The sequence below is a fragment of the Athene noctua genome, chromosome 1 (assembly GCF_965140245.1).
Source record: "Athene noctua chromosome 1, bAthNoc1.hap1.1, whole genome shotgun sequence".
Classification (NCBI taxonomy): Eukaryota; Metazoa; Chordata; class Aves; order Strigiformes; family Strigidae; genus Athene; species Athene noctua.
The window spans coordinates 103,971,058-103,990,680 of NC_134037.1; the positions used below are offsets into that span (position 1 = coordinate 103,971,058).

Here is a 19,623-nt window from a genome sequence, read left to right on the forward strand (position 1 = left end):
ATGTGCTGCACTTGGAATCTTGCTTGCTTTATCTTTCTTTACACTGTTTATTTGGCTGTTTCCAGATGCATTTGTTTTGTTTCCACCCAGCTGCAATTGAAACAAGGGCCATGGAACAAGGCCCAACTGCCCTAGCTCAGGGCAAGCATTCCCACTTCCTTCAAATCCACACGGACCCACGTATCCTGCAATCTCTTAACATTATCACACACTGTAGGGTGAATCCCTTAACTCACTTACTAAGTCTTAATCCGCAGTGCTCTCCTTTATTTCTTAAGGCATTTTTCCTACCTTGGCCCTTTTGAAGGGATCCCCGCAAAGAGATGCGCTTATTCCTAGTTATTTTCTATACTTGCCTATTATTATTTGCAGCGAATAGCGGGGAATCTTCCTATTGACATAGAAAACGCTTGAATACTGTAACAGCAGCCATGCAGAATCTTGCAGGGCTCATCGTAGTCTGGGAACACTCAGGTTAAAGAGTATGTGTGGATCTTGGTGAAGAAAGCCATGGTGGGGATTTTCAAGGCAGCAAAGAGCACGCGTACTCAGACCAGCTAGAATAGCAAGTCGCTGTGTGAAAAACCGTCCCAGTCACACGTTCCACAGCTTCGCAGCTCCAGCCCCTCTCACATCCTGTTCTCTCTTACATTAGACGCTTTGTAGCCTTGAGATTAATAACAGTTGTGAGTTCAAAGGCAGTAAATGGAACTACTTCAGTTACTCGAGCCAAAATTTAACACAGATGTCTTCTGAAGTACGCTCACTGTCCAGTCACCAGCTATTCCAGGATTGGAACTGACAACATTATCTGAAACTTTGATCTTAATTGATTTAATTTCCTTTGTATAAAAACACATTTGTATATACAACAGCGATGAGAAACAAATATTTACATATGATTAAATATATAAAGTCTCAATACAGATGTAAACCTTTACAAAATAAATGATGCTAAAATCTGTCACACATTTTCCTGAAACTTTTCAGTTTCTTAGACATTAAGTTTGACCCATCTTCTTCCCACAGTACAATTCATTAATAAGCTTCTAAAAAAGTGTGAGAAATATGTTACATATTAGACAGGAGTATTTACTGCAAACATATGCAATCATAAACTAGAAAAAGTTATGAATGGTTAAAGTACAATTAGTACTACTGTGCAGTTGTCTAGGTACTAAAGTATAAAGAAAAAAATAAACTAAGCTAGCTCAACTTAATACCATTTACTGGTAGTCCCTACTGATCTTTGAAGTTTAGTCAAACATCACAAATGCATACATGACCCAAGTCAAGATCCTGTAATGTGTAGAAATATTGTCCAGGAAACCCCCAGACTGCATAATTGGGTTACATGAAACGAAATATCAGATGGTAAGATGCAGAGGTTGAATCCTTGTTCAGAAGGGCACACTGCAAGTAAATACATACGATTACTAAAAATCCAAGTTTAAACAAATATGTCTATAAATAAGCCCAGCTGATGTAAATTCCAGAAAGGTGGAATAGCAGGGATCAGTGTCACGTTTATGTGTGGATTTTCTGAAAACTGCAACATCATATCAATATGCTCCAGTGTGAATTTCTTTTTATTAAAAAAATAGTCACCAGTAATAAATGAAGGTGCATTAGGAGAACTAGACATTCTCCAACCTCTTTAGCAACATGCTTAATGTAAATGAGCACTTAGTGGTTTACTAAAAGACTACCCACATACATCAAGCATATGCACAAACTCTGAGAACCATAAGGACTCCAGCTAAGTGCTGTAATTAAAGAGCAAAAAATAAGAGTTAATCTGCAAATGTAATGGCTGGATATCGGCTGCTACTGGTATGCGTAGGCTTTCATATAGCATCAGCGACAGTAAAACCAAATATTTAAAAGGATTGACGACTAAGTAGTTAAGGAAGCTCCCACATATAGCACTGAATTAAAGGGGAGACGAAGTTTTAAGAAAAAAAGAGTCAGCACACTGAACAAGAGTACAAGTGAGATTTCAATCTGGAAATACTAAATGAGAAATTCATGTGCTGAGAGTAACATTCCTCCGTCGAAGTGGATAGCGTCGTCTTTGTGGTGAACTGGCAGCTTTTTTTCTTTTTAGCAAAACACAAGGACTTTTACAAGTGTCAGTGTCTGTTGGTGTGACTTCTCCTGGTGATATGAAGTTTTGGATGTTATTTTCCTCCTTCGTCTTGCAACCAGCAAAGACTTCTTGTCGCAGCTTGCAGAGTTCCAAGGTTGGTTGCCAAGTTAATGCTTGGGAAAAACCTTCTGCTCTTTCTATTAGCGCTGGGAGAGACTGCAGAAAACAAACCCAAGTATCTCAAGTTACATGGGAAAAGTAATGGCCACAATGAATGAAATATGTTAATTAGATTCTGACAGGCACAAAAGCTTCAGTGTCTGCAAAGATGATCCTGAGGATGTCAGGTGAAGGTTGGGAACTCAGAGCTACCTACCAGCCTAAACAGCGACCAGGGCCTGCACTCAAGAGGCCATGCAAAGAGCATGCCAAGTTTAAATGCTCCTTTGTCACATCTCTAAGCTGAATAAGCATCATAGGAACACCCTGGTTCATGTCTAAGCTGGTACTGAAGTAATAAATGTCGTATGCTGTATGAAGTTGTACAGGTCTTCAAAAACTGTTTTATTTTTCAGATGCTGCAGGTTCTAAAATCTCTGTAAAAAACATTTCCTACAGCCATAGGATAATCTTCCTTACCACCGAGTGAGGAGGAATGCTTGACAGATACAACTTCAGCAGTCCAAACCTAGAGATGTACTTGCTTCAAAAGTACACACGCGGGCTTTTTTGTACAAAACTATAGCCAAGATGAGTCAGAACTCCTGTTTCGTGACATATTATCAGATCAAGAAACTAAAAAGAAGCCTCTTGGACCACAGAGATCTCACCTTCATTGCTCCACTGATCTGTTGGGATGCCATTTCTGTCACCTGCTTCAGATCTGCGATGTAAGCATCTACGGAAAAACATAAAGCCCAAATAAACTTCTAAAACATAACTCCCTCCCCCCAATACTTGCTATCAACTTCTTAAATATCAGTCAGAAAAGCAGTGGAGTTCCTGTACAAAACAAACCTACAGCACATCCCTTTCATTATAGCATTGAGGATAACACCTTGTATGTTTAATCCTACTATGGTTACTCTTTATCACTTAAAACATAGCAGCGTCTAGCAGTCTCAACTACAGCAAGCCACAAAGTTCTTCACTAGAAAACCTACAGCTTGTATAAAACATGAGACACAAAGACAGTATTTGACATAAAGGAACAGTTATAAACAAAAAAAAGATGTTTTCAAACCTTTCAAGTTCCTATTACATTTAATAAAAATGCACAAAAGAAGGAGACTAAACACAACTGTGGAGAAAATGAAATTAAGGAAACCCATTTTAAGGAGGGGAAAAAATAATCTTACAGCTCCAACAAGTCAGCTTTTCCAGTGAAGGCTACATTTTTCTCCTGACTTAACTTAACAAGCATTAACACCAAGAATAAAAAAGAACCAAGCACAGACAACATGAACTGTATTAATTCTGCTGGGTTAATAAGGAAAGAAACAAAAAGAAGCTTTCAGGAATGCTGAGGCAGGCAGCAGGTGCAGAATACAGGGGGAAAATGGCACATACTTGATTGAAGTAGCAATATGATAAGATTATCAACACAGTATATGTTTTTGATGATTGATTTACAAGCAAAAATAATTCTTTACTCAATAATTAAACTCTGAAGTTATTATAAAACTGTTTTGAATGTTCTCCAGCATTGTTCAGTCTGCAGTGCTATGCCATCAACAAAGACTTAAAATCAGCAGAGAAGCAAGCATGCCCCTGGGAACTAAGCTGCCTCACCACCACTACTATTATTTTTCTGTAGGGTTTCACCAGTGCCTGCAGTAGGGTACAGTGTTAGATGGTACACACCCTCCTAAACCCTCTCAGGGTTAAACACAGTATTCTGCTTTGAAGTCAATCTCAATAGCACTACTGAAGACAACTTAAGATAATCACTGTATTCTAGCTCAGGCTGACAGTGATCCCCTGGTGAAACGTAGTAAGCAGCAAGGGCCAGCGTTTTGTTAAACTGTCTGCCTGCGTGTCCAATGCGCTGATCAGACACGGTTTAGGAACGCATAATCCCACTTATCAGCATGGATGCTAAAATGCACCAGCATTCAGAGTTTGGAAGGAAAACCAGTCCAACAGCAGTCTCTTTAAACACACCACAGAGGCCTATGAATGGACATCCTCTAAAAGAAGTCTATGTCCATAGTGAAGCATTCTTAGAGCAGAATATTGGGATTAGAAGACTAGTGACCCTATGAAATGGCAAGGAAGGAGTTAAATAAAAAAATAACTGCTTGGGTTATTCCAGTTATACAGAAAGACTGACACACAGTTAAATGAAATTTGGCTGCAGGAGTTCAGCTTGACATGGACAGCATTATATTCCTCAGTGTTCAAGGCTTCCCAAAACATAGGGAAATGAAAAAAGGAAATGAAAAGTATTGAGTAATCTAAACATTTTTGGTTTCTGGCCACTGTACTTGCTAAACTGGGATACATAAACTTCCCAAAGACTACATAATACTAAAATTCAGCACAAACTCTATTCTATCTTGGCTAGACTTTGCTGTTACCCAACCTAAAAAGGTGGTACCATAGTGTAAGCTGTTACATAGTTAATTCACATAGAAAAGCATAGATCTGGACACCAGAAACCAAAAGGAACCCAGGTATGAAGTGAGGCTCTTTACTGCTCCTGTTAGCTGCTTTGCTGCACAGGCTGGCATTTCTGGAAGCAGTCTCCTGTTTACAAAGAGGAAACAATGCCTAGAGTCAAGTCAGATCAGCAGGGTGAGAACTAGAAGATTAAGCTCAGCTTCTCAAACTTTAACACCACTGCTTGCAACACCAGCTTTACATCATGTGCAGCATCTGTAGTGAGGGTTCTGTAACCACACTTTTCACCTTAGAACAGCATTGGTCAATTCTGTCATTTTTCAATACTTGTGAACAGGCAAGACTAAACTTTCCATCTCTTAAGACCAGCCTCAAAAAAGCACATCCCAACCACCAAATGCAAAATACACCAGCTTGTTCCAAGGACTTTGTATAAGGAATCTTTCAAAAGCGTGTAGCAAACTTAGGATCTCATTTGCAGCTTTGTTTCTTCATCAACACTTACAAATGACACAGGCAGGATAAAATTTGATGCCTACTTTGCAAGTTAGGAGAGTCAATGCTGCTATCCTGAGTACTACACAACTGCTTTCAATTCCCTGGAGAAACCAACTGATTAGGAAGAGAGACTGAAGCATTTCTAGTATTCATGTAAAAGGAACACAAGAACGGTCAAAGTATAATGTCAGCGATACATCTAGTTCCCCATCTGGCCTCCACCAGCGGTGAAGGAAAGAAGTAAGAAAACCTACTGAGGGTAGCTCTGTGACAACTTCTATCCACTACCCACACAGCAGACAGCTTCTGCCTTTACGTATAGCGCCTAACAGCAGGCAGCACTTAGAAGAGGAGAAAGGGGTACAACAAACTGATGCAGCAATACGTTCAGCTATGACAAACTATTTTAGTTAATTATTTAAAGAGTCAATAATTTTAAATGTGTTTAAAGAAAGATTCTTAAAACATTTACAGCTAGCCAGTAAGGTAGGTAGTGTTTCCTCAGCACAGTTGCCCTCCCCACAAAATCTTTACCTTGAGAAGGCTGTGATCTTATCTCTTCAGGTGTCACAACAGGCTGGTAAAGCTTCTGCACATTAAAAAAAAATAAACATTCTGAAATACATTCTTGGTTTAATAGATATCTGCTATACAGATAGCAGTCAGAGCAACAGAGAAAAGCTAATACAAGGAGATGGTGGTAGCACTATTTAGATAAAGAATGTATTAGAGGTACAGTTTATAGATACTCAGTTACTGGAAACAGTGTTCTGCTTAACACAGTGAAGTTCACTGCAAACATCTCCAAAAGCTGCCTCAGTTTGCAGAATTCTAATTATTAAAGCATGAGAACTAAGCTGAAATCCAGGCATTTTGGAAGAAGCATTGCCACCTGCTGCACAACTGAGGAAAAAGAGCTGCTCTGGCTTCCAAGAAGCCATTCACAAAAACAGTACGCTTTCACAGAGGAGCAAACTCGAACAAAGGGTACATTAAGACAAAAAGCTAAGAAAAAGAAAACTATTTAAATGACTACATTCTAACCCTGTATTTATTTATGCATGAATAAGAACACTCTCCTTCACAGACCAGGCTCTCTGGCTCTTTGGTCCTACTGTGAGTCTCGTGACTTGACATCAGTTAATTGTGACATGAAGTTAACTAATAATAAATGATGAATAAAACTAGTATTTAGTTATATTAAAGGTGGAATTAGAAGTAACTACCAGGGAAGAAGGAAACAAAGCAAAGACATGGGAATGTAAGCTCTATCATCTGCAAGTTAGTGTTTTTCTCCACTTCAGGAGCTGTCCTCCCTCAATCTTAAACCATGTAGGACGAAAGTTAATTATTCCTCCCTGTAGTTTTACCAGAGCGAGTTTTTCACAGCTCACATATCTTCTTAGCAAGTTTACAGTAACAGCTCCAAGCAGAACAAACATGGCTTGCATTATCCTCACACATAACAGAATTTATTGACTGAAAACCTACAGGATGATCTCTTGCTTCAGGAATTACATGGAGATCATCACATGAAATGAGTGGTTCTCTCCAGATAAACTGCAGTTAAATACTGCATCTGCATATCTGCTCTATATGCCTCAGAAAACATGCATCACAGGAGTAGCTAAGGTCAAAAAAGAACATAAAGATTCCTCAACTCAAAGCAGGGAAACCACTAGTATTTTCACAGAAGTAGCTGAGAGAGGAAAAAAGCTACTTCATTTTTGGAGATAAACTAAAAAACTTGCTCTATTTTGCAGACACTTTTAATTAAAATAATCATCTAGTTGTGGCAGTGTAAAACTTGAAGAGGTAAGCAAGAGCAAAAAGGTAGCATGAGAGGCATTCTGAATAACCAATCCACTTTGGGACTCGAATAGTCCCTTTGCAGAAAGATCAAAAGGTCTTCTTAGATCTTGGTGTTATGCAATAGCTATTTTACTTTAGTTGATTTTTTGTTTGTTTTGCATACTTGGTGTATCAACAAAACAGAGAGATCACAAAAGGCAATATATATGTTAGAAAAATGTCTCAGGCTTAAGACAAATATGTGCCCATGCCCTTTTACTATCTGTAAATCATCATCATTGACTTTTGTCAATTTTAGTTCTCAGAAATGCATTGCAGGCTCTTAAACAACTTTCTAAAAAAAGTCCCTCTCTTCTTTAGCTTAGAATCATAGAATGAGGTTGGAAAGGGCCTCTAAAGATGGTCTAGTCCAACTCCATACTGAAAGCAGGGCCAACTAGGAAGGTTGCTCAGGATATTATCCAGTCAGGTTTTGAGTATCTCCAAGGATGGACATACTATACAGTCTTGCTAAGCAACCTGTGCCAGTGTTTGACTAACCTCACAGTTCTTTTTTTGAATTTATTTTTTAAATGGTTAAATGGGATTTCCTGTATTTCCACTTGTACCCACTGTCTCTTGGCCTTTTTTTTTTTTCCCCCCCAAAGGAAATTGACTCTAATTCATCAGCACATAAGCAAAAGGCAGGCCTAACGTAACTGCAGGAAAGATGCAACCAAGTACATGACTGGGTTGTTTAATGCTAGTAATTACTTTACATGCAGTGTCAAAAAACCCAGAGAAATTACTGCACCTATTCAATAATCCACATTACTTTTTTTTTCTTTCTTTACTGGAAGTACATAATGTGGTTATCAGCTCAACAAAAGTGCTTAGGAAAACACAGACACCTTTTTAACAGTCATATACTGGACACGTTAATAGCTATCTGTATGTATAACATTTAGTACTTCAACCAGCCTTCAATGAAGGATTTCAGAAACCTGGATTTGACAAGGTAAATAGATGCATCCTGACTTGTAAATCATGAGTCATCATGTTGAAGTAACTGGTTAAGTAATTTGCTGAACTGTGCCATAGGCCCAATTCACTCATAGTCACAAAACTTTGTAGTAACCCTCATTTTACTGAAGAAACAATTAATGTAAAGCTCAATTTAATTATACAATGAATTAAAAACAACTACAGGAAGGAGCTTAAAGATCAAAACAGATGACATTTCTTCAAGCTCCACAAGGTTTTCTGAAAATCTTAGGTTACTCACCAACATCTCTTGCTCTGCTTTCATGGTCTGGATAGCATGCACCATTATCTTTCTAGGCCACCGCTTACGCTTTGTTGCTGTCTCTACTATTAGTTCATCAAATTGATCTTCAAGCACTTTAATGCTGGAACCTAAAAGTGACAAACATGCAAAGTTATTGTAGGAATTCTCCTACAACTTTTTTTTTAATTTGAGACAAAGTTATAAAGAAAAAAAAGCTTTAGATCTGAAACAAGAAATCAAGGGCAATTATCAATGAAGATATGTCTTGAATATATAACATATATATATAATATACAACATATATAACACATATAACATATATAAATGTCTTGAATCTCCTTGTTAAGGTGATACAGAAATTGGAGCACAACTTGATGTTGGCCATTTACTGTCGAAGCAAATGTGCTGGGGGGTGAGGAGGCAGAGAACTGTCTGGGGAAAAAAAAAAAAAAAATCAAAAACTTTTTTCTCTAAGAACTCTGAATCTATGAAGAAAGTCTCACAAAGAAATGGCTATCTTTTGAGATAACTTGTTTTTCAAGTGAAGAAAAGCAATGCAAGATGCAACAAGAAAAATGGTTTATCTGTGTAATTTACGAGCATTAAACAAACACCAACTGTCAAAAGAGTAATCTGAAGCTTAACTGATTTTATATCACATAGAGCACAAATATGCAGTTTACTGTGACAATATGTATATTGTCACCTTAATGAAATTCAGAGTATTTTCCAGTTCCTGGAACAACATCTGTAATTACTAGTCACAAGGAGTGTGCAAAAATCAAAACACGTCTGCTTTGAACATCTGAGGCCCAAGGGACTGTACGTAGCAGGAGCTAACTTCATAGCTTGCTTTTCCAATCATAAGATTAGACTAAACACCTAGAATACATTTTCAGCTGTCAACTAGTGGTTTTAGTACTCCTACGCTACTAAAGATACTTAGCTACTCTGAGACTGCAATTAAACGTAACAACGTTAAAAGTTTAAGATACTGTTTTAAAGCTGGTTTCAAAATTTAGACAAGTAAATGCCTGCACCTTCCTGACATCACATGCCATCATTACAAACTATAAAAAACTAAGTTATAGAAGAAAACAGAATTAACTGCTTAATCTTATAACTGTAACTGAAATGTTGTGCGTATTTCTATATTCTTCCACCTGCACACTCCTATATTTTTTCTCCCCAGTACAGACTTGAAACATTGACAATAGTCTTGCTTTTTTATTTTAAAATTTAACTTTAAAAACTCCTTAGCATTTAAATTTACTGTTCCCACTAATGTGTTGAAAGCAACTTGCAAGTCATACAATGTTTTCAATCTAGTGGTAAAGAATGGATTTTGAGCACCCTCTCTTGGTCAATCTGTGCAGAATCAGGTGATCATAAACCTTAGGCAAAATCAAGGTTTTAAAGAGTCTGTGTGTTTGTTTTAGAACATGGAATCATTTAAGTACAGAGAGGAAAGTCCTGAGCCACTGGTCATCGTAAACACTGAAGGCACAAAATGCCAAATCACCTGGTGATTCAAACAGGATCAGAGACAGGCACATGAGTAAATGTATGGCAAATTAAAAAGTACAATACAGTCCTTACACCTGCTTTATGCCAGCTGCAGGAAGATGACAGTATCTCAGCTGGCATAAAGTTATACTTGTACAGACAAAGGATAATGTACTGAAAACAACATCCATTTGGACAATGTTTTCCTGTTAAGAATTTTTGAACAAATTTGAATTAGCAAAGTGAGCCTGAATTGGTCCAGCATTCTGCATCGTGACACCAGTAGTCAAAAGAGTTGGAGTTTTATCATTCTAGAACTACAACTGAAGAAGCTTCCTGACCAAAAACCAGTTCAAGCTCTTTCTCCATAGCCAGTTCAATACATCTTTATTTTCAACTTTGTGCAACTGTAAAAAGCATCAAATTGCTGGCAAAGAACATCTAACACTAACAGAGAAGAGCAAATGAATCACACTGAAATTTCCTTTGGACAACAGACTACCAAGAATGTCCACTGCTACCGTTCAAAAGACAGTAATTCTAAACACATTGTATATATTACATATTAATAGATGATATAGCAATTTTAAACATTTACCTAATTTGTATATTAAATAGTAGCAACAGACATGCTACTAGGGTCTCTTGATAGGAAGAGACCTTGGCCAAAGACCCCAGCATGAGGTTACTCAGGTGGAACAGCCCCCAGAGGGCTCTTGGAACACAAGCCTCCTGCTCACAGCAGGGTCAACACACCCAGTTCAAACCAGGTTGCTCAGGGCACTTTTGTCCAGCTGGTTCTTGGAAGCCTCCAGTGCTGGAGGTGACACAGCTCTCTGGGCAACGTTTTCCAATGCTCAGTTATCTCAGTAATGAATTTTTACTTTCCCTTTAAATTTATGACACTTGCCTCTGTGCACCTCAATAAATAGCCCGGCTCCATATTCTCAGTAACTTCCTTGTAGGTACTGGAAGGCTGGCTTGTCTTCTCTGTGCTAAACAAGCCCCGTTCCTTCAGACCCAACTCACAGGGCAAGTGCTCCAGTCCCTGGGATGTCTTGGCAGCCCCTGATGAACTCACTCCAGTTTATCAACAATTTCTCTATACCAGGGAGTCTAAAAATGAGTGCACTACTCCAGGTGTGCTCTAGTAACTGCAGAGTAAAGGCAAATAATCACTTCCTTGGATCTACCGACTACACTCGTTAGCACTATATACTAGGCTGGCCCAGAGTTAACCTGCCAAGACCCCCAATTCCTTTTCATCCTGTACCCCTACAGGGGGTTACCCCTTCTCAGATTCAGGGCTTTGCTTTTTGTCCTTGTTGCATTTCATGAGAATCCCACAGATCTGTTCCTCCCACCTGTTTACGTTTCCTGAAAGGGCCTGCCCTTCAGTATATTCACTGCATGACATCCTGGCTGATGTCACCTGCAAAGTGGGTGAAGACACCTTCCATCTCCTCCTCCAGCTCACAGGTAAAGACATTAAACACAATGGGTCCCAGAACAGAACAGACACCTGTGGAACTCTGCTCGTAATCTGCCATGAGGTAAAAGTATGAACCATGAAACACTACCCTCTGAGCTCAATGATCCAGCCAGGATTCTCACCTACCTAGATGATAACATCCCAGCTTGGATGCTCTGGGAGACTGTCATTAAGTACTGGAGCAATTCCAATGGAAGAACACCAAGAGGGTTGGCATCCGGAGTACGTGATGTATGAGAAGCAGCTCAGCGGGCTGGGTTTGTTCAGCCTGGAGAAGTCCAGTGTGTAATAGAACTGCTACCCTCAGCTACATAAAGGGTGGTTCTAAAGAGGACAGAGGCGGGCTCTTCTCAGAGGTGTGCAGGAAAAGGATGAGAAGCAACAGATACATTACAGTAAAGGAAATTACCATATGCCACAGGAATGAAAATCTGCACCATCAGGGCAGTCAAATGCAGAAACTGACTGCCCAGAGAGGATGGGAAGCCTGCCGATTTGGATCCTGTTGCTGTGTTTTAGCTTTAAAAATAGATCACCTTACCCTATTCCATGAAATGTTGAATACTCTCTTTGTTCTGATAAGAGAAGCTGACAAAATAGTACATGCTCTTTCCTAACCTCCCAAATGAAAAATCTTGGTTTGAAATACCAACTTTCTAAAAGCTTGCTGTAGACTTTCCAGCAAGGCAGCTGCCATTAAACTTAGTTAAACCTTTATTTTTCCCATGTCGATATGAGATACTTTGGGAGTCTCCAAGCGGCTTTTCTCTAGTAGTCAAGAGCAGATCCTTTAAGTTAGGTAAGCACCATACTAGTGATAGCTGGAACTTCTGCCCCGATATCTATAAGGATCTTGACAGAAGTGTCAAGCAAGAAACTGTCCTTCAGACAGAACACTTTTCCCTTTCCTATTCTCTTGGATACAGGTCCCTGAGCATCTTGGTTACCCTCCTGTTTATGAATGCTGCTCTTGTAGAATCGTGCTCCTGCCGTGCGGCACTTCAGATCTTTACACAGGCACATCTGATCTTTACACAGGCAGGCTCACCTGCCCCGCGAGCATCCCTACCGCCACAGACAGCGTGGGGAAGAACTGCCCAGGTGATAAAAACACCACATGCAGAAGCCAAAACACGACCGCCCAAAAGGAAATTTATGGAAACCACCGCATACCCCTCTGCAGCTCGGAGTCATCCGAAGTCTCCTCCCAGGGCTGCCCGTTAATGGTAACGTTCTCCTTCACCGCCGTTTCGAAGTTCTGCAAGCGAGGGGAGAACTTGAGAAGCCATCCTCCGGGCACGGCCACGCAACGCCTGCAGTTGGAAGGGCCCCTCCTGCCTCCCCGCCCTGCCCGGCGTAGCCACCTCGGGGGAAACTTCTCCCAAAACCCGCCTGGCGAAAGGCTGACATCGCCGGGCCCCCGCAGGGGCGGGCAAAAGCGCTCAGAGACGAGACTCCGCCGTGGCCGGGCCGGGCCTTCCCGCGCCCCGCTCCCCCCATCAGCCTCACCCAGAGCGCGTCTCCCGCGGCCGCGGGCCCGCCCGGCTGCCCCCGGGCCAAGGCCTGCACGAAGGGCGCGCAGAGCTCCACCACCTCGCCCAGGCCGCGCCGCGAGCAGCACCGCACCCGCGGGTCCCGCCGGAGAGCGGCAGCGGCCGGGCTAAGCGGCGGCCCCGCGCCCGCCTCCCCCGGCGGCGGCAACAATGGCGGCGCCGGGGCGGCCGCCATTTCCCGCCTCGGATGCAGGGAAAATGCCGGCCCGGAAACGAAACCCGCCGGCTCCCCGCCTCTTCCCCTCAGCAGCGGGCGCGGCATGGCGGCGGCAACAGCGGCAGCGGTGGTGGGGCCGGTGGACTGCCACTGCCACCTCGCCGCACCCTGCTTCCAGATGGTGAGGCGCGGAGCGGCGGGCGGGGTGGCGGCGGCGCGGCCTTGGCGCTAAGGCGGTGCAGCCCTGGCGCTAAGGCGGTGCGCCTCTCTTGCAGGACGTGGCGGCCGTGGTGCGGGCGGCCGAGCAGGTGAGGCGGCCGGCAGTGACCCTCTCCCCGCTCCTGCTCGGTCCCAGCGCCCGGCCCGGCCTGGCCTCAGCGGGGCGGGGATTTCTGTCTGCCGCAGGCGGCGGTGTCGGCGCTGGTGGTGGTGTCGGAGCAGGCGGGGGAGTTCCGGAGCGTCGTGGCGCTGTCGGAAAGGTGCGAGGCCGGCGCGGGTCCGCGGCTTGGCGGGAGCGACCGGCGACGTGGGAGCTGCCGGGGGACGCGCTGCCCTCTTCCTTGGTCAGGCCGGCCGCTCTTTCTGACTTTAAACTGGTCTCCTGTGCGGTCTCTCGCACCGCTGATACCAATTCCGTGTCCAGATTCCCAAGGTTTGTTTTGCCGTGCCTGGGAGTGCACCCGGTTCAAGAGGTTTCGCCAGAGGAGCCGCGCAGCGTTACTTTGAAGGTAAAACCCAGGCACGTTACATTGGCGCAGCTATAAAATACTGCTGGGACCGCTCACGGCAGGCGACGGGGTGCTCTGGTCTGCCTGATTTATCTTGAGATTTGCCCAGTGATTTTTCTGTGCTTCTGTAATACAAAAGACCAAAGACCCAGCAGACCAAATCCCAGGGTCGCTCAGCACATTCATTTGTCCGTTTTAGTCCTAAGGCAGAATTGTTTACTGGAGTCATCTGGCCATATTACTGCAGTGGAACAGCTTTAAAAATCCCAAGTGAGTGCTTTGCTTGCAGCGAACAGCACGTGTGTGTGTTTGCACATGTCCCCTTGTTAGCATGGGAAGTGGAAGGTGACCGTTTGTGTCCTTAGCCTGAAAAACTTGCAGAGCTGTCTGCAGCTATTTAATGTTACCACGCTTTTTATGGGCCTTGTTTTAATTACCTCCTCTGCTCCTGTGGAAAGATAACTTGAAATGAAAGGCCATTAAGTAAAGAAGGGAAATCGTGAAGGTTTCTAAAATTTCTCTGACCGCACAACTTAGAGTAATAGCAAGTTTTAAGGTAGAGAATTTAAGAACAATGAAGGAAATGCCAATTTAATCATAATGTTGAGTTCATGCCCCTTTCATCTTATAAGGGCAGTGAGGGTTGCATCTTTAATTTGTTCTTGCAGGATCTGGATGCTGCGTTGCCGCTTATAGAACTCTACAAAGATAAATTGGTGGGGATTGGAGAAGTAAGTAGAATTCTGTAGTTTGTTTAAATGCCAATGGCTTCGTCAGCATCTGTCACCAGAATTACAAAAACTTAGAGAATACCTGGTTTTGTGTATGCAATAAGAACTGCTGTCAGTCTGAACAAGTGCTAAGTCTGATTTGTAATTCTTAACATGCTTTCCTAAATAGCTTTCCTAAATATATTTGCCTGATGCTCTCTTTTATTATCATTATTAGGAAATAGATGACGTTTATGCTGGTGGATTTAGATTGCATTATTATGCTATATCATCTTATACCCGAATGTCTCTTGACCGATTCTCTGGCACAGTGAAGTGTTGAGACACATTTTTATCCTCATTCAGATCCTTCCTGTCTTCTTCCCTGACAAAGTCAGGCTAAGCTATGATTTCAGTATACCTCAATGACTTGTACAGTTCTTTTTGTTATGATCCCTCATCTCTCTGTATCCATGTGTTGTCTCCTGTCTTACATTTGTTTATAAACTAATTGAGGCTTGAAAACTTTAGGGTGGAGTCTGCCCCTTTTCTGTGTTGATACAGGAGAGACTTATGGCTGGTTCTGCACTGACTGCAGGAAAAGCAGTTATTGGCAGAGCTTTGTAGCTAAACTTGTACAGTATATCAAGGACTTAGGTTGGTGTAACTGTGAATGGGGCTGCTTTGACAAACTTTAAATTTAGCCTGAACATGTTTAAATCAAAAAAGTACAGAGTTTATGGGTATTTTTTGTTGGAGATTGACCTGAACCTGTAGCTTTAGTCCTGAAATTTTACGTGCATTGGAGATACGGATTTGAGACTTAATCTGAAATAATATTTGATAGAATATAACCCCCCAGAAAGCCAGTTACAGATTAAAATTTTAAATATGCTTGTTAGTAACTGTCTGCCCGTAAAGGCTTTCGTAGTTGAAAAGCTTACAGTTGAGAATGGATTCCTTTTCAAGTTAGGCCACAGTTGAGCTCATTTTAATTGCAGCCTCTAATATATGTATTTTGAAATGCTTTGCAGTTTTGAAGCATTTTTTGCTTTTATGTGTGGTATTGTGGTTTAGTCAAGTGTTAGCTCTGTAAATTTTTTCACTTCTCTTCTTGTACTGTAGGTTGGACTAGATTTCACTCCCAGATTTGCCAGCACGGATGAACAGAAGGAAGGACAAAGACAGGTTTTGATCAAGCAGATTGAGTTAGCAAGAAGACTGGATTTGCCTTTGTAGGTTTTGTTTATACTAGTAGGAGAATTTGCCAGAACCCAATAACAACTGAAAATATTTCCCAGGATTTATAGTTACCAAGAGCCCACAGATCTTCTCTTACTTGGATTAAACTGGCATTAACGTCCTGTCAGTCTTCAGTTTGAGATTTTATTATAGAATTTTCCCTATGCTTGCATTTGTATACAGCGGTCTTATGTGTCCTGTCCTTGCTGTGTTGTTGCTATATCTTCACTGTAGCTAAAATGATTCATATATGCTGTCTCTAGATACTTTTTCCTGATAAAAGGTGTAATACAGATTAATTATGTTCATTCCAAGCTGTTGTTAGTTTGTTTGTGTTTATAAAAAAAAAAAAAGTATTTTGCTGAATTTCCTAATGCCAGGCTTCTCCTTGCTGTGCAGAAATGTTCATTCCCGCTCAGCTGGAAGACCAACCATTAATCTCTTAAAGGAACAAGGTATGGGTTTTATGCATTTTCTCCATCATGGCTTTTGTCAATAGAATTTCTTCATTTGTGCCATGTCCTCACGAGTTTGTGTACACGAAAGTTGGGAGGAACAGTGCAGAGATTCTGTGTTCATTCTTTATGAAACTGAGGTCCCATTGTACGCTGACATCACAGATCTATGGTAAACACTGCTAATGACTTGGTTTGCTGCTTCTCTCTGAGGTGCTACAAAGGTGTTGCTCCATGCGTTTGATGGGAAGCCATCTGTAGCAATGGAAGGGGTGAAAGCTGGATACTTCTTCTCCATTCCTCCTTCAATTATAAGGAGTGAACAGGTAATGGTTAAAGGGGTTTGCCCCTTCTCAGGGCTTGGGGATTGCAGGTAATAGAAGACAGGTTATCATGATGGCAAACATGACTGTTTTCACCATGCAGCTCAAGAATATGCTTGTTTTTTAAGTCTGAAGTACCGCTAATCCCACAGTTTGAAGTGGGACTAGCAATTCTTGAGTACAGTTGCTGTCACCTGACACTTCTCAGCAGAAGTTTGTTGCTTATAGTGCTGCACATATTCACTTAGGCTATATTTCTTCCTGGGCCTTTTGCCTTAGCTAGACTTTTGCGGGGAAAACTTGTCTAAAACAGTTCAGCTGTTTCTGAGAATAAGGAGTTAAGAAAATAAGCACTTTTTTCTCATTTTAATTTGGCTTCTGATGAACTCTTCTTTAAAAGCTTCTATCACTGTACTCTTATAGAGTAGGGACATGACACGTGGAAAAGGACTAGTTTCTATATCAGTGCCGTGGCACGTATGGTTCAAAAGAAAATCTGCTCACAGTTGATTAAGTTAAAGACCTTTGAAAAAGGTGTGCCCAGCGAAGAAGCAGCTAAATTGCTTAAATATGGCTTTGGTCAGGTTTGGTCCTTGATTTGGTGAGGCTGCTCTTTTCTACTCTGGGCTGCCACAAGCTATACTAACTTCATATTTTGGGCTAGCAGTTGGTTTCTATCCTGTGCCATCATCACTTCCTGTGCTCAGGAAATGTAAGAAAGGAAAAGGCATGATTCAGGTGGAAGGGGGTTTGGGGGATGGATGTAGATGGGGATGGAGAAAGGAAAGCAAACTGGAGGTTGAGGTGTGAAAGAAGAGATGGAAAAAGGGTACTCAAATATATATACAGAAAAAGAGCAAATTAAAATTGCATTGGCGACTCTGTAGGGTATTTTGTGCAATATGACTACATGATTTAATAAATAACAATGGATTCACTGTTTAGATAATAGTACTTCAGATATTCAGAAAACAGGATAATCCTAATTTGAAGGGACTTCCTGAGCAGCTCCTGGTATTCTTGCTTCCATTCTGAAATTGTTGATAAAATGCAGACACTGGCACCAAAGTCTTTTGACAATCCTTTTAGAAGCAGAGGATATTCTCCCCTCATATGTTTTTTCCACACAGGTCTAAGTGCATAAAGCGTTTAATAGCTGTCTTATTTTCTTCAAGAAGCAGAAGCTTGTGAAGCTGTTGCCTCTCGAAAGTATGTGCTTGGAAACTGACTCTCCTGCTCTGGGGCCTGAAAAACAGGTAAATGATGGGGAGAAAGGAGTTCTATGTATGTATATTCAAACCCACACCTTATGGAGATCCCATACTGGCACAGGAGAGTGAAGTAGTGTAAGCATGGGTACAAGGGTCAAAGGAGGTTGCCAAGTGAAAATTTTGAGATGAACAAGTCAGTGTTCCTGAGGCTAGGAAAGGAGAAGAAATTCTAGAAATGGGCAAAGGGGAAAATAATCCAAAAAGAATGAATACATGTAATTTCTCTGGCATACATGCTACTATGTGACTGAAGTTGTGTCAGGAAGTACTGAATCTGAAACGCCTGTGATCTGCTAGTGATCTGTAATTTGGTCTGCATTTTTTTGTTTGTTTTCAGGTGAGAAATGAACCAAAAAATATTTATATCGCTGCAGAATATATTGCCAAAATTAAAGGAATTCCAGTTGAAGAAGTTATAGAAGTGACTACAGAGAATGCGCTGAAAGTATTCCCCAAACTTCGGAACTTTCTTCGGATATAGATTCAGAAACTGAAAAATATGATATTTCAGAAACTATTATTTATCATGTAATTAATAAAACCAATATGCATCTTTAAGTGGAGTTTTGCTGTCGGACAGTTCAAGAAGCGAGCAGAGTGTTACGTAGATGCGTAGGATTAATATAGGGAATTTTTCAAAGACCTTTGATATGCACCATTGTCATCTCTTGGATATGATAAAGACAGGTTGTTTATTTTCATCTCTCATGCATTCTGAATGAATACTTTGTGAAGAAGAGCACCATAAAATTGTCAGTTTAGTTTCTCAAGCTCCTTGCTCAGCTGCTCTTAGTCTGGGAGATGACTGCAGTGTGGTGCTTAATGTTGCTCTCATTCCTTCACTTTCTGCTGACTGAAAGTCACATGGTTGTGTGCCCGCTCCTGATATGAAAGTTTCTGTTAAGACTTGCAGACTGCACATCCCTTTCTAAGCCATTAAATAACCCCAGCTGGATGGATATATATTGTTGTTGACTGGGCTCTGTGAGTGGTGCAGAAGCAACACATGTTATTTCCTTCAAAATACAATTGGAGAGAATTATAGCCCTTTTCTTCCTTCTTGCCTTTTCCCTTGTATACAGTAGCTTAACAGTTGCTCAGATCTTGGTTATTCTGAGAAGGAATTGCTTTGATTTTTTTTGTATTTTATTTATTTGAATCTTATTCAAGGGAAAAAGCCTGAGTTTGATCTTATTTCAAGGACTTACTCTTCTGACAGCTCACTATCAGGAGACAGGAGATGTGAAACCAATTCTGTGCAATCTTGGCAGTACCTGTCAGCTGTGGATTCTGCTACATGGGCAAGTGTCCTCAAAACTGAATCTTGTGCTCCGTCAGCACCTGTGTGGATGTGGGCCTGTTGAAATACTAATAAAAACTTTGCTGACTATAAACCAACAAAGAACAAGGCAAGTTACATATGACACTCAATCGTTCTGAGGGCTGCTAGGGAAGTGGAGGCTTTGTCTCCCAATGGGGAGTTTTACTAGCTCAGTGAAGAAAATGCACAGATATTAACTTGGTCCATGACCACCTCTGCTACCGAATCATGCATCATACTAGTCAATGATGACAGCATTTGGCTTTAAAATTTGGGCATGTCTTCTGTGTCTCAGGTGCCTATGTAATTTTTCAGATGAGACTCATTCCTGTCTTCCTGATTAGAGCATCTTAGCGGTTGCTCCTTTGCAAAATGGTTTGTAATGCCCTATTCTGAAACGATCTGACGTCTGCCTTCTGGGGTGTAGGACTCCAAGGCAACTGTTGGGTTTTTTTCTCTTGTTTTGAGGAAGATGCAGGTAGAAAAATTTTTTCCAGATAAGGAAAAAAAAAAGGAGCAAAAGCTGTAATGTGAGTGATATTAAACTTTTGGTTTCCTCTACATTTTCTTCCTCTAT

The 19,623-nt window shown here is 41.4% G+C and overlaps 2 protein-coding genes across 7 annotated transcripts; one reads left to right on the forward strand and one right to left on the reverse strand.

The window, feature by feature from the left end:
* Positions 1-818: 818 nt before the first annotated feature.
* On the reverse strand, positions 819-13,016 carry NSL1 (NSL1 component of MIS12 kinetochore complex). 2 transcript variants are annotated; one of them, XM_074897186.1, is made up of 6 exons: positions 12,805-13,016; positions 12,460-12,544; positions 8,286-8,416; positions 5,744-5,798; positions 2,920-2,987; positions 819-2,305 (listed from the first exon to the last, which is right to left on the reverse strand). In XM_074897186.1, the coding sequence occupies exons 1-6, from the start codon at positions 13,012-13,014 to the stop codon at positions 2,027-2,029; spliced, it is 828 nt and encodes a 275-aa protein (XP_074753287.1). In that variant the 5' UTR covers positions 13,015-13,016; the 3' UTR covers positions 819-2,026. The 2 variants fall into 2 exon arrangements, with proteins under 2 accessions (XP_074753287.1, XP_074753286.1); XM_074897185.1 differs by having other exon boundaries at positions 12,796-13,016.
* On the forward strand, positions 12,990-19,499 carry TATDN3 (TatD DNase domain containing 3). 5 transcript variants are annotated; one of them, XM_074897184.1, is made up of 10 exons: positions 13,058-13,177; positions 13,272-13,304; positions 13,402-13,475; positions 13,640-13,724; positions 14,393-14,455; positions 15,560-15,669; positions 16,076-16,131; positions 16,345-16,457; positions 17,630-17,710; positions 18,063-19,496. In XM_074897184.1, exons 1-10 carry the CDS (start codon positions 13,100-13,102, stop codon positions 18,204-18,206), a joined length of 837 nt encoding a protein of 278 aa, XP_074753285.1. In that variant the 5' UTR covers positions 13,058-13,099; the 3' UTR covers positions 18,207-19,496. The 5 variants fall into 5 exon arrangements, with proteins under 5 accessions (XP_074753283.1, XP_074753280.1, XP_074753281.1 ...); XM_074897182.1 differs by lacking the exon at positions 13,272-13,304 and having other exon boundaries at positions 12,990-13,177; positions 13,352-13,724; positions 17,636-17,710; positions 18,063-19,499; XM_074897179.1 differs by lacking the exon at positions 13,272-13,304 and having other exon boundaries at positions 12,990-13,177; positions 13,352-13,724; positions 18,063-19,498.
* The last annotated feature ends 124 nt before the right edge of the window (positions 19,500-19,623 follow it).